General features: G+C 41.4%; 1 protein-coding gene across 1 annotated transcript in view; it reads right to left on the minus strand.

Moving 5' to 3' along the window:
* Positions 1-14492, minus strand: part of ARHGEF28 (Rho guanine nucleotide exchange factor 28) — a 197394-nt gene that overhangs the window by 43036 nt on the left and 139866 nt on the right. Inside the window, exons 21-28 of the mRNA XM_077818012.1 lie at positions 13485-13632; positions 13271-13392; positions 10876-11016; positions 8914-9164; positions 5099-5221; positions 4285-4402; positions 3114-3368; positions 1989-2065 (exon numbers count right to left, since the gene is read on the minus strand). Of these exons, the coding sequence (XP_077674138.1) occupies positions 1989-2065; positions 3114-3368; positions 4285-4402; positions 5099-5221; positions 8914-9164; positions 10876-11016; positions 13271-13392; positions 13485-13632 (1235 nt within the window). The remainder of the gene's footprint in view (positions 1-1988; positions 2066-3113; positions 3369-4284; positions 4403-5098; positions 5222-8913; positions 9165-10875; positions 11017-13270; positions 13393-13484; positions 13633-14492) is intronic.

Consider the following 14492-nt stretch of genomic DNA (forward strand, 5'->3'; position numbering starts at 1 on the left):
CCCAGAAGGCTGTTCCCCTTAGTCCACATGGACTTGCTGGGTCTTATCCCCCGGGGCTTCGGGCACCAAAAGGAGTTGGGTCGATGCCACAGGCCTGTCAGAGGCTCCTGATACCAAGCAGGCAGGCTGGGAGGGCTGGGTGAACCCCCACAGGTTCCAGGGGTACCATGGGCCCAGCCACTGGGCCTGGGTTTGGTACCGACGATGCAGGAGGCACTGTGGGTCTGGGAGGCTGCTCTGCTGATGTGAAGCCTTGCTCCGTGCTGGAGCCATATCCGGAGTGATTGCTGCCCCATGACCAGGACTCACAGTCGTGTCTAGAGGAGGACTGGTCCGAGCAGAGCATGCGCTTCCACGGGGACCAGCAGCGCTCAGCAGATCCATGAAGGGAGACTGGCAATCCATGCCTCACGCTTCGAGACCGGTACTGGGACGAGGAGCGTGACCTGGAGGTATTGCGGGCCTGATGCCAGGGGGATTTCCCAGAATATGGTGACACCTGTCTCGGGGATCGTCAGCAGGGCCCATGTCTGCAATCCTCCGATCGTTCCCGGGATCTGTAATGGTGTTCTGGTGACACGAAGGGCCAGTCCTGACATTCCTGCCGGGGAGCAGGTGCCTCCAAGGGTCTGTGCCAAGTCACCGGCGAAGTCCGCCTCGAAATCCACTTCCGGTGCCCAAGGTCTGGTGACTGTAGAGGGCTCCGATGCATCTGCCTCCCTAACTCCAAGGCATGACGGCTTCAAGTGGGTGAACGGTGGTGGGACGTCCCCTGCGATGGGGAGCGGTACCGTTGAGGCAAGGGCGGAAGGAAAGGTCCCAAGGCAGGCTTACCCCTAGGTCTGGACGGAGCCGGTACGGGTGGCATCAGGAACGTCAGGATCTCCTGCGCAGCCTGAAGCGCTTCAGGCATCGATGGCACTTGAAGCTGCTCAAGGCTCGCCTCTGTGTCCAGGCTTCCAGGCAAGGAACCGGGAGGGCTGCATCGCTCGGTGTGAGCTGAGGTCCGACTTCCCGACGGGGGAGATGAGCCGCCCGGTGTGGGTCTTAGCTCAGCCCCAGCCCTCTCCTTCCCTTTGCAGGGAGTAGATCATCCCCTACCGGCCTTCTTTGACTTCTTGGCTGGAGCTGTGAATGGGGATCGGTGCCGGCTCGTCAACGGTGCTGGCGGGACACTACGCACCGATGCTGCGGTGCTGGGTGCTGAGTCGGACCTTTGCTTGGGGTCAGAGTGAGCACCGACTCCATCAGGAGCGCTTTGAATCTAATCTCATGCTCTTTCTTGGTCCTAGGTTTAAAGGACTTGCAGATTTGACACTTACCACTTATGTGCTCTTCACCGAGGCACCTGAGACAGCTACTACGCGGATCGCTCACAGGCATGGGCCTTTTGCAGCGATCGTGGGGCTTAAAGTCTGGGGACCAGGGCATGCCCCGTCCCCTGCCTAAGTCCCCGACAGGACTAACAAAACTAACTACTGATAAAGGCTAACTAACTTGATTACTATGTACACAACCTTTACAAGAACTCTAGTTTGTACAAAGGAAGCCTAAGCAATGCTAGTAAGAGTGGCAAACGTTCCGTGCACAGTGACTGGCGGCAAGAAGGAACTGAGGGTGGGGAGAGCCGGCAGCGCCCCTTATACCGTGCCATGCAGGCACCACTCCAGAGGGTGCCAGAGCCGCTCACCTATGGATACTGCTGAGGGAAAAACTTCCAGCACCGGTGCATGTGGTGAGCACACACATCTAATGTGGAATGGACATGAGCAAGCACTCAAAGAAGAACATTTCCTTTAACACTGGAAATATTCTTAGTTTTCCGTATACAAATACATTTTTGCTCAGACAAGATTCCCAACACCAGAAAAAAAACAACGTAACTATCAGTATAATTGGATAACAAAACCTAAAGATCATCTAACTTTTAAGAAACGTGCAAATAAAATATTTAAAATACTTATTAAAAATGTTGTTTATATACTTACAACAGCTGCAAATATATATTTTTGGTCTTTTTCTTGTAAAAACAGCAGCACATCAGTTAGAAGCAGAGCTAAACTGTCTTTTAAAAAAGAAAGTGGTTTTAATGAAAGACATCACAATCAATTTCTCCTTTTAACCTGAAGACAAATCCTGATCAAAGGAAACTTAAGAATTCTTACAGTAAACTGAGTAAGAAATATCTGCATCTCATCACAATCTGCCAAAAGCAATTTCAGGCTACCGTTTTACAGTTTGTGTGAACGACAGCACTTTTTGCTGCCACCTTTCTGCAACAGAATGCTGGAGCACTTGATCAGTAAGTACTAACTTGGATGGAAAAAAGGGATGCTCACCAAATTGCCAGCCCTTCTTCCTGAAGTGACTAGGTGTTCTTTGGAGAAACCGCATCCAAGGACAGACTCACCCTAATTTATTTTCTTGTTGTTGATGTTTGGGAGGCTTGATATAATCACAGCACAAGGAAATATGGGTAAAAGCATTTGTGCATTTTTTTTCTAATTTATAAGACAAACCATGAATAGATGGTTTTTAATGGAATGTTAATGATAGCAAAAAAGAAAACTGTGTATGATAAAACACTGAAGACCAAATTCTGCAATTAGATGTACATATGTGGCTCCAGTTAAATTTGATCCTGAGTTTTCCTCTCAAATGAAGGTGTTGCAAGTGCAGGTGAGTGTGATTTTGACACCAGGGGCCAAAATCAGATGTGAAGTACTGGGTGGTGTAAATTTACATGTCAGCATGACATGAGACAGTGTGCGTGTAAACTGCATGATAGGGGTGCAGAGGGGCAGGTTTGCGGCAAGAAATGCAAATAGCAGCAGAGTGCAAGAATCTTATGTGATTGGTTATGTCATGTCTGAATTTGGCTCCATGCCTAGGTGTGCTGTGCATCACATACAAACCACAACACCTTCCAGAAATACCGTGTCAGCGATTAGCAGCATTTCTTGTTCCTTTATGGTACCTTAAATTCCACTACCCACAAACTCACACTTGTGAACTATTGTTACAAGTTATTTTATTTTTTTAACCCAAATGTTAATCTTTATATATTATTTGCAAATAAAAAGCTATGGAATTTCTTTGCAAAGATATGGTACCTTTGAAACGTCCAGTAGCAGTTTTCCAATACACCAAACCTTTATGCAAAAGTGTCCTCTCTTTCTTTTTCAGGTCCTGCTTCCTGAAAACATGGCCATTTTTCAGTTTGGTATAAGTTTTGTTTTCAATTTTATTGAGAATCTCCAGCAATTTTTGCCTTTTCTCATATTCGTTGACTTTCAAGTCTACTGCTGCAATCATGTCCTTAATCAGGCAATGGGCTTTGCATAAGTCTTTATGCTCCTCTGTTCCTTCTGTGTAAAGCAAAGAACAGACAACATTACAGTATTCACCCAATTCAAGAGATGACATTTTTTTCTGATTTTATATGATCTGATTAACACAGTTTAAGACTTAAATCAACTGATATGTTGTAAATAGACTTGGGAAATTAATTTCCAATAGATAATTTATTTGAAAAATATTACCCTTTTTGTGTTTGTGAAATGTCCCTGAGCAGTTTGTAATTATCTCAGATTTAGTCAATAGTTAAAATTACTTTCCAGATAGTTTCTGCAAATAATTCATGTACTGTTGATCCTTTATAAGCAATTCACTTGCAGTATTCAAGATGTAAAATTTAGATTATACACATAGATCGCATGGCATGTTGTGTCTCATGACTGGATGAAAAAAACTCTGAATCTCGTTTATAGCATGAATAGTTGCATATTCTCCATTTTTACAAATATGCCTGTGAGTTTATTGATCACTAGACTATTCAAAGAAGGCACAGAGAGAATTGAAGCAACTTTGTATGATTATTAACAGAAAACACTTTGTACTATTTTATTGCCCAGAAGAAGTTATGAGACGCTTCCTTGAATTCATTTGAAGAGTTTTCCAGGCTTAGTCCCAAAAAAGTTCCATATCTGACATTCAAGATCTTCTGCTAAAACAATTAGACTCTTCAGACTTTTGAGGCTTATCTGAACCTGACCTCTTAAACTTTTAAAGTTTGCCCATTCTTAACAAATATATATGCCACACATACTGTTTGGGTGACATTTACCCTGTGTAGACAGCTTAAGTGGTGCACAAAGGCTTTGTTGGCTCTCAGCACAACTTCAAATTTCACGCTTTGGGACTATGTTGCATATATTATGCAAGAGATGTATTAAGGTTCCAGATTTGTCTCTGATATGAGGCAAGATTGAATCTATTACTCACCTTTTGAGTACTGCAGTATCCTTTCTACCAGAACTGGGTATTTTGTGATGCGCTGAGTGACAAGCAGAATGCATTCTGGGATTCCTCGACGTCGAGCCAAAAGATTGCTATTTCGCAGCTTTAAAAAATAATTACGCATATTTCATTGTAAGTAGGAAAGTTATACTGAAACAATAATTTACTAGCAAAAGGCCTTAGCTCTACATGTGCTAAATAAATTGAAACTGAAAAAAAAATGTTCAATTATCTGCACTATCCACAGTGAAATGTCACATAACATCCTGATACTCCCAACTATTGAGTCTATAGCTACATTTTCAATTAATGCTGAGAAAGTGCAAATTATACACAAAACCAAGCTTTACATTCATTATCTGTGCCTCATTTGATATATAATCCTTTGTTTAGTGTGGAGGTCTTTCCTATACAGTCAGAGGTGGTTTAGCTGGATGTCTGAAAGGTGTAATTGATGAGGTGGCTCATAACTGGAATGTGTGTCTATTATAGACTGATGTCCAAAGTTTTTTCTAATCTAAACAAAATTGGAATTTACCAACTCTCTGATTAAGCAGGACTCTCTAGTTTTTATAAGCTATTGCAATAGCTCTATTGAATACCATGGACCTGATTCTGAAAGGGAACTCAATCCAATTTCCCACTTTGCATCTACAATTATTTGTGCCCACAAGATTGCATGAATAAAATGGGAGGTTGCTTCCTAAACTCAGGTCCTGCATTGTTTAAATCAGAGCTACAAATTATGAACATGTTTTCTGGCCACTTTGTTAACAGTCACATTTTTGTAAGCGCTTACTTTAATAAAATTCTGGAACTTCTTGTTTTGTTGCAGCTCTTTAAAGAGATTAACAGCTTCCTTTTGATGACTACAAAATTCTCCATATATTTTCTTCATTTTATTGGCGTTTTCCTCTGAAAACTGATGAAAATAATACAATTTTACTCAACAATATACCTAATTGTAAAGAGTATGTTTAAGGATTTTTGCATACTATTGATTGTAACTCCTATCAATGTTAATGAAAATAAACCACTTATAGGATCCTGACACTGCATCCTATAAATCAATGGGAGTTGTAATCTGTACAAGGAATGTAGAATCAGGCCTATAGAGGCAGGAATATATATAGCAGATTGACTGTAAAAACAACTACTCACACAAGTAAGGTGAATTGAATGTGGTCCCATATATTTAATTTTAAACCTCAAACAAATCTCCTTAGCTCTGCTATTAATATTACCTTAGTTTAATAAAACAGAGAATTTTAGAAGTCTACTTGTTTTAACCATTATTTGTGCTGTCACTTTCAAGTACAGTGTGTAGTGTTGTTGTAGTCATGTTGGTCCCAAGACATGAGAGAGACAAGGGTGATGTTATATCTTGTATCTCTCACCAACAGAAGTTGGTACAATAGAAGCTTTCAAGCTTACACAGAGCTCTTCTTTAGGTCTGGAAAATGCACCCAGAGCATCACAGCTAAATACAAGGTGGAACAGATTTTTAGCATAAGTAGTTAGCACATATTTCAAGGGACCATTCACGGTGAAGTGGCCTGTTAACATCTTTCCAGTCATAGTGGTGCGGGGAGAAAGCTGGGGATGGGTAGAGTTAAGTGGGTTGTGGACAGTTGTAATAAGCCATAAATCCAGTGTCTCTATTCAGTCCATGATTTTGGTATCTAGCAGAATTATGAATTTAAGCTCCCAGATTCATCTTTTGCAGGTTTCCTCTGAGGATGAGGACTGAGAGATCAGCCACAGAGTGATCATTTTGTGAAAATGTTCACCCACAGGTGATATAGTGTTTGGCTTTTATCATTTTTCTGTGTGAATTCATTCAAGAGTGCACTGATTATCTGGTTTCATCCACATGGTTGTTATTAGACCATTTAGTGCACCGATGAGGTACACCACATGTTGTGATAGGCATGTTGTGATAGGATCCATGAATCCTGGACAGTATGTTGATCGTTGTAGCGTTGGAGATATGTCTGCAGGTTTCGCATCTGTTATTCTGGCTAGGTCAGGTGCCACTTTGAGTTGGTGAGTCCTGCTCTGTGGGGAGCTTGCTTTTAATTACATGCTTGGTGAGGTTGGGGGGTTGTTTGAAGGCCAGAAGAGGAGGTTGAGGAAAGGTTTCTTTCAGAATGTGGTCCCCACCAAGTATAGATCGTAACTGTTTGAAATTAACCCATATGGCATAGGGGCTGGAAGTAGGGGTGCTGCACTTGACTTAAAGCTGTTTCCATCATATACAGGGTTTATAGTTTGGTTCAATGGCTCTCAGCACCCGCTCTATACAAATTGTTCCAGCACCTTGTCATATGGGTTCCACTGAGGGGAGCTAGAGGACAACTAGAGATGTGAGGTCGGTACAGGGCTTATTCCATACTGAAGCAGGTTCTCTCAGGGTATTTGGGTGGCCCACTCCCTGATGCTACTTACTTCCCCAGTGGATTGTCCTTGTTTGGTGAAGGTGCTTTTAAATGTGTTACTGTATATATCCCAGACTTTCTCCTCAGAGCATATTCTATGATATCTGAGTGCCAGGCTGTAGATAACAGGATTTCTTGGTGTGTTTAGGATGGTTACTGGATCTGTGAAGACAGGTGTGGTGATCCATGGTTTCTTATAAAAAGCTATCTGTAGTTCCATTGTTGAAGCTGATCATGATATCCAGGAAGTTGATGCTAATTGGGGAGTGTTCTAGAGAGAGTTTAATGGAAGGGTGGTGGTTGTTGAAGTTGCAGTGGAAATCTATGAGGGAGTTTAGGTCATCTAGCCGGAGGATGGAAATATCATTGATGTACCTCAGGTATATCATTGGTTCTGTGGTGCATTTGTCCAGAAATTCTTCAAGGTGATCCATGAAGAGGTTGGCAGATTGTTAGATACTTTGCTAGATACTAAAAATCAGGGACTGAATAAAGACAGTGTTGTAATGAGCCAAAAATCTAATCTACAACCCATTTATTTCCCCCACACACACACACCCTGCCAGCTTTTTTCCTCTTTCCCCATTATGACTGGAGAGGTGCTAACGGTTCACTTCACCTTGAATGATCCTTTAAAATATGCATTATGCTAAACAATCTATTCCACCTTGTCAAGGTTCCTCCCCCACTCTGAACTCTAGGGTACATATGTGGGGACCTGCATGAAAAACATCCTAAGCTTATCTTTACCAGCTTAGGTCAAAACTTCCCCAAGGTACAAAATATTCCACCCGTTGTCCTTGGATTGGCCGCTACCACCACCAAACTAATACTGGTTACTGGGGAAGAGCTGTTTGGACGCGTCTTTCCCCCCAAAATACTTCCCAAAACCTTGCACCCCACTTCCTGGACAAGGTTTGGTAAAAAGCCTCACCAATTTGCCTAGGTGACTACAGACCCAGACCCTTGGATCTTAAGAACAATGAACAATCCTCCCAACACTTGCACCCCTCCTTTCCTGGGAAATGTTGGATAAAAAGCCTCACCAATTTGCATAGGTGACCACAGACCCAAACCCTTGGATCTGAGAACAATGAAAAAGCATTCAGTTTTCTTACACGAAGACTTTTAATAAAAATAGAAGTAAATAGAAATAAAGAAATCCCCCTTGTAAAATCAGGATGGTAGATATCTTACAGGGTAATTCAAAAACATAGAGAACCCCTCTAGGCAAAACCTTAAGTTACAAAAAAGATACACAGACAGAAATAGTTATTCTATTCAGCACAATTCTTTTCTCAGCCATTTAAAGAAATCATAATCTAACACATACCTAGCTAGATTACTTACTAAAAGTTCTAAGACTCCATTCCTGGTCTATCCCTGGCCAAGACCCAGCATACAGACAGACACAGACCCTTTGTTTCTCTCCCTCCTCCCAGCTTTTGAAAGTATCTTGTCTCCTCATTGGTCATTTTGGTCAGGTGCCAGCGAGGTTACCTTTAGCTTCTTAACCCTTTACAGGTGAGAGGAGCTTTCCCCTGGCCAGGAGGGATTTCAAAGGGGTTTACCCTTCCCTTTATATTTATGACACACCTTGTATTTAGAAGCGACACTGTGAGTACATTTCCCAGACTTGGAGAAGAACTCTGTGTAAGCTTGAAAGCTTGTGTCTCTCTCACCAATAGAACTTGGTCTAATAAAAGTTATTATTTCACTCACTTTCAAGTACAGGTCAACACATGCAGCAGTAGCACAAGCTGCCCCATATACCCTTGCCAGCATACATCGACACAGTTCTGGAAGACCCTCTTCAAGAGGTGAGAGGATAATTCATTCTTTCAATCCTTTGCCTCTCTAACAACTGTGTCAGCTAGTGTCAGTTTCGGTGGTAGATTAAGTGATGGGAGCAACTGTCCATTATGAACTTGACTCAGACCATCAGTACTCAAATAGGTTATGAAAACTGTCATCAGTGTTTTTTTTCACCGCGTTATCAATAATTTTCTCACACTAGAAGAATTTGAAGCAATAACCAAGAGATGAAAATCTTTGCATCCTATTAACCAATCCTAAGAGATCTAGTTATCTCCCTGCCCCACAAAAATGTTGAACTCAACAAATATCTTTTTTTGGTCTTGAATATGTGAAGATTTAATTTTGCTGATCTCTTTACCTGCTGCACAAGGATGTCTCCAATTCTGTTGATTACAAAATTTCTCTCATTTCTCCCCTCGCACGATTCCTGTCTTCTCTCCTTCATAGTGCAGAAGAATTGCCTGTGAATCTCTAGCAGTTCATCTAAGCAGGGAAATATTTTGTCTACAGTGCTGTGATCTAGTTGTAATTCTTCTTTCATTCCTTTCCTGAATATTTCAGACATAATGAAGAGCGTGTGGATGTGATGCACTTCTGTTTGCATCAGCTCTATAGTTTAAAGGAAGATGGTACAGTGTTATAATCCAACTAGACATTTTCCCTCACATTATTTGACATGCATCACATAGTTTTACATTCAAATATATGGACATAAATATGATTTCTTCCATGTTACGCATTAAAACTAATAAAAACAGCCCTAGCTATGGTTACATGTGGTCTCCAACCAGCCCAGTTCCTCTTTTACACTTTCTGCCCCATGACACAAATTTTGGGTCTGAAGGAGGCAGATAACGAAGACGGCAATGCAGGCGTTTCCATGCAGGAACACATGCAGAGAGCAGAATACCATTTTCACACAGGCAGGTGTCTCGATGCAGCTACTCTGCAAAAAGCTCCTCTGGCTCCCTCTACTGCACTATGCTGACCAATACAGCATCACAGCCCAAGTCAGCAGAGCCACAGCCAGAAATATTAAAATCTGATTCTTGCCTGAACCGATTCTTGTTAAATTTTTCACCATAGTTTGACTTTAACATCAAAAAATTACAACTTACTGATATGCTGCACTAATGCAAAGCATGTCAACTCAAACATGGAAACTCCCAACCTCTACAGTATTAACAACTTACATTAAACTTAAATCTCTCAAGTCCTAGTAGTAAACATTAGGAATCATATGTAACTGAATACCAAGATTCTTTACATTAGTCTGCTTTACATTAGTCTGTATTTGCACACTAATACATAGGCATCCAGATCCTGAAGTCATTACTCTTTCAGTGAGTCTGAAGTCCCCGGAAGATTACTTGAGTAAGAACTGAATAAAACCTTGAGTAAGGATCTCCCAACTGGCCCCAGAATGTTTTTTTAAAAAATATTAATTTTCTGCAAAGAATATTATTATTTTCAGTTCATCTATAAGTCTGAACGTTGATCTTCGATATTTTATTCTTACAAATACCTACTAGCTTTCTCTTTCAAAGCACTTTTTATTAAAGATTTATTTAATACGGAACATTTAAGCATTTTAGGAACTTTACTTTGACTTCTGAAGAATAAAAGGTAAGTAAACAAGAGAACAGAGGAAATAATTTGCAATGAGTAAGGTAAGGAATTCCTGTCACTTTTTTCCCCACAAACTGTCAGGGAAAAGTTGTGAACTTCTCAAATGTATCATTTACTCAAAATTATTTGTAACTTTCTTTAGCAAATAATTCTTTGGTGTGCAGCTCATCCATGAACAATTCACCACAATTATTTGTATTTCATGTTGTGTTGGTTAGTTACACAAGTCATATGGCTATAATTTCTGTTCCCTGACTGGATAATTTACATATCTATCAAACAGTGCAAATTGTGAATTTTACAATTGAGTATACAATTCAAAATTTGCTTTTCATTACTATTCCAACATTTGAGTTTAAAATTCACTTCTCAGGAATATACATGCTAGTAAAGTTTGAGTACTCAAGTGTTCACAGGAGGTGGACATGGATGCCTCAAGAATACCGTTAAATTGAAATTAACTTTAAAATCCAAATGAATATTTTTAGGCAATTGTCTTCAATATTCTGTTAGCTCTACATTATTATACATTACATTATTATTTGTGACAACATATTATTTAAATATTCTTCGTTATTCATATTCAAATCTAAGCACTGAGAATTTTCTTCCAGTTATATGACTTGTGTATCCTACCTTATTGCCTGTGCCAAGTTATTTTCAACTTTTTAAAAATAATTGAAACACTGACCAAAAATTACATCCTGCCTTTTGATAACATCCTTTTCTTGCTTGCTACAAAATGCTGGATCCACAACAAGTCTCCAAGATTCTGCCTCAAACTCCTGTGCCTCTGTGCTGAGGTCAGTCCACAGGGAGGCATCCACATCATCTATGACAAAATAAAAACCTTGTAAACACTGGTCGCACAAACAGGTTGGCAGTATCAGAGCAAGGGAAGATCCTCATGTGCATGCATGTTTATTCATTCAGTGAGTATATTGCTGAACTGAAGTAAGCCTTAATTAAAGATTCTAACCAGTACTGAGAAAAGATTAAAATGAAAAGACAAAACCTGCCAGTGATGACAGCATCACTATCTTACACGTTAAAATGTAAACAGAACAGAGTGGAGGCAAGCAGAGATTTGGGGATCAGAGGGAATATTTTTTTCAGGATTGGATCCATTGTTTGAAATACCCCCTCAGAAGTGCCCTCTGATTTGAGGTGCCTCAAATTTATGCATACCCAACTTGAGAATACTTGTGCTGGATTTTCTCTCTCTATGAATGCCCTTCAGCTCTGGAATTCACACCCCCAACCCCTTTTCTGAAATAGCCCATATCTGTTGACTTTCCAGACATGAATGGTGGATGGAGGAGGGTAGTTGGGAGGTGGGATTTTTGTGTTGTGGGAGGAATATGAGTGATGGCTGATACTGTTTGTAATGTGTGTGCTGAGTGAGGGCGGGAGAGGGCTGGCTATCTGAGTGCCAGAAAGAAATATGAGGCTGTTTTGGTTTTGTAATCTCTTTTATATTATATTTTTTAATTTGTGGCAAGGATGTTGAAAGTCCAGGATAAAAGTTTTTACCTGTTAATTTTTAATAATGACAACAAATAAAAAAAACACTTAATATTAGCAAAGAGTTCATCACTAATTTAGACCCACTTGCAAGGTATCATGGGTCAAATTTTAATTCTTATTTATCTGATGGTGTCATTTTAATGGTGGTCAGAATCATAATTAAATTACTACATACACATTTTCTTTTGATACAGGAAGTAGTATTCTTAGACTTACTAATTAATTATTCCACTTTGCATTTTGCAGCATAGGTGTAGCCAGACAGCCAGCCCCGCCCTCTCAGACCAGCATTGCTGGAAACACAGGAGGAAGCCGGAACAGGGCACTTAACATATATTCCAGCACAGCCTTTGAAGCAATGAAAAGCACAGGAGTGCTGCTACAATGTGCCTCTGGGAACAGATACAACAATTAAGCTCACAGCAGGCAGAGGCCCTGTGACAGACATGGCTCTTAGCCCCTACTAAATAGCGTGAAACTCACACACCAACATCCTAGGTGGGAAAATATTTACCCTGATAAAAGAAATGTCCAGTAGTCGACACTTATTGTTTCTCTCCCTTGCAAGTGTAAACTACTCTTGCGAAAGCTGGCGTCACCCAGACAGACCAGCCTCAATTTGGCATAAGAAAGGAGAAAGAGAATAAAGGAGTACAGAGGTATAAGTAGGGGACCTACAGCACCATGATTTTTGAGTGCTTTTCACTATCTATCTGCTGGTCAGATAAGTGACAGCCTCCCAAGGCTTCTGCAGCTAAGAGGGTCCCTAAGCCTTGTCCCTTATTCGTCTTTCCGCGGAATTGAGTGACCGATCCTGGCTTGGCACCGCTGGAATCGAGAGATGCAAGGAGGGTAAGAAGCACCCACACCTGATCTCCTATCTTTAGTGTACACATATTTTGAAATAGAGCTCTATATTTTGTTTTCTTTCTTTGGGATTGTGGCTTCAGTTTTGTAACTTGTTTGTGTGTGTAACATCTCTACATTTAAATAAGTAGGCACCAGCAATTTTGTAACCACATGATTAGAATCTAGCTTAATAAATTTTGGTAACCATTTGTGCATAAGCCTGACTTGTTTTCTCTGGTTTACTGTAAAGCAGCCAACACAATTAAAGAACCTCAGCCGTTTTGGCTCTAAAGCCTGGCCATTAGGTGAGAGTACTAAGAGCCTAGCGTTGAGTTGTGCCGCCTCCACGGGGCAAACTCTTGGGGCACCTGTCAGTCAATCCTGGCTGCCCGCTGCGAAGGAGCTCTGAGCTCTAGCAGTTAAAGTCACGGGTGTGGAGAGGCTCTTAGTGCTGCCATTGGGGCACCTGTCAGTCAGTATTGACTGCCCGCTGCGAAGGAGCTCTGAGCTCTAGCAGTTAAAGTCACGGGTGGTTAGGACCTTGGGGCATCCGTCAGCCTAGCCCGGGCTGCCCGCCGCGAAGGGACAGTGCGTCCTAGCGGTTAAAGTCACGGATGGTATAAACGGGCATAGCTGGCACCTCACCAAACATCCTTGGCGGTTGGCTAACAATAGGTTACAACATGTAGATTTCTCAGTTTACATCTCACCTTCCATTACAAAAGAATCCATTGACGGAAGGGTCCCTATAGATTGTAACAGCGTTTCAGAGTGTGAGCTGGACATCCAGCTGCTACTATCAGTGTCTTGGTCGGAAGATGGCATAGATCTTCTGCAATGAAAAAAAATGCATTTAATTGTAACAACTCACTTAGGAATGCTGAATAATCTAGTTAGCGTACTGTGCTGGTAGGTGCCTTCTACCTTTCAAAACTGGCGCTTGGAACACTTTTGGATAAAGAGTGAGGTTGCTGTGAGACTTCTTTCCTTACAGAAGAAAGTCCAACGGGCATTGAGGAAGATGGATGCATTGAGGAGAACATGGGCTGAGGAATATCTCTAAATGATGAATCTGTGAAGTGAAATATATGTGTAAGTCTTATAGAAAACCTCATATGTTATTGCCTCTTATGATTATAGCAAGAAATACTACACAATTATCTTATACTGTCGATTAATACATGCCACTGGGCATATTCTCTTATGGTGCAAGAGCACTGTGCTCTTTCCTGAGTTGGATGGAAAAACAAGCCACAAGGTGAAGCTGAGTGACTTTGGTGCCCACACTGTCAATTAGAGAGAACAAGTTGAAGCTATGGACATGCTTACATCACACTCACACATGGCTAAACCATGTACATTGGGGGTACATGACGGGGAGGATTTTCAAAAGCACTCAACACTGGCTTACCTCTGCTCTCATTGCTATCACTGGTAAAACTTCCATCGTCCAGCTATGCAGGAGGAAGGACAGGAGAAATGGGATGTGATTTAATTAGGCCACAACTTTGTTCTGAAATGTCTTGGTGGATCGGCAGATAAAACTGTGCAGTGCAGGTAATTCCATAATCATTTACACATACTTGGTGTGGTGGGGTGCTGCTGTCAGCCCTCCCCCTTCACCCATCCTGGTCCCCATCCAAATGAGGTTGGGAGGGATATAAAGGAGTGGTGGATTGACTCCTTGCTGTACCAGTCATAGGAGCCCCAACCCTGCCCCCATTTCTGCTCCTTTAAAGAATACCTCCTTTAAATCCTTTACCAATCCATTTTGTCTGATCACTGTATCCCTTCCCTACAGAGTACTGCACTGGACATCTGCCCCAGGCATACATAAGGAGTTGTGACATCACAACCTAACCCCCAATTAATTTATGTCCAAACTAAGCCCCTAAATCACTGTGGAGAAGGTGAATAAAACCCCACCCCACC

The sequence above is a fragment of the Eretmochelys imbricata genome, chromosome 5 (genome assembly GCF_965152235.1).
Source record: "Eretmochelys imbricata isolate rEreImb1 chromosome 5, rEreImb1.hap1, whole genome shotgun sequence".
Taxonomy (NCBI): Eukaryota; Metazoa; Chordata; order Testudines; family Cheloniidae; genus Eretmochelys; species Eretmochelys imbricata.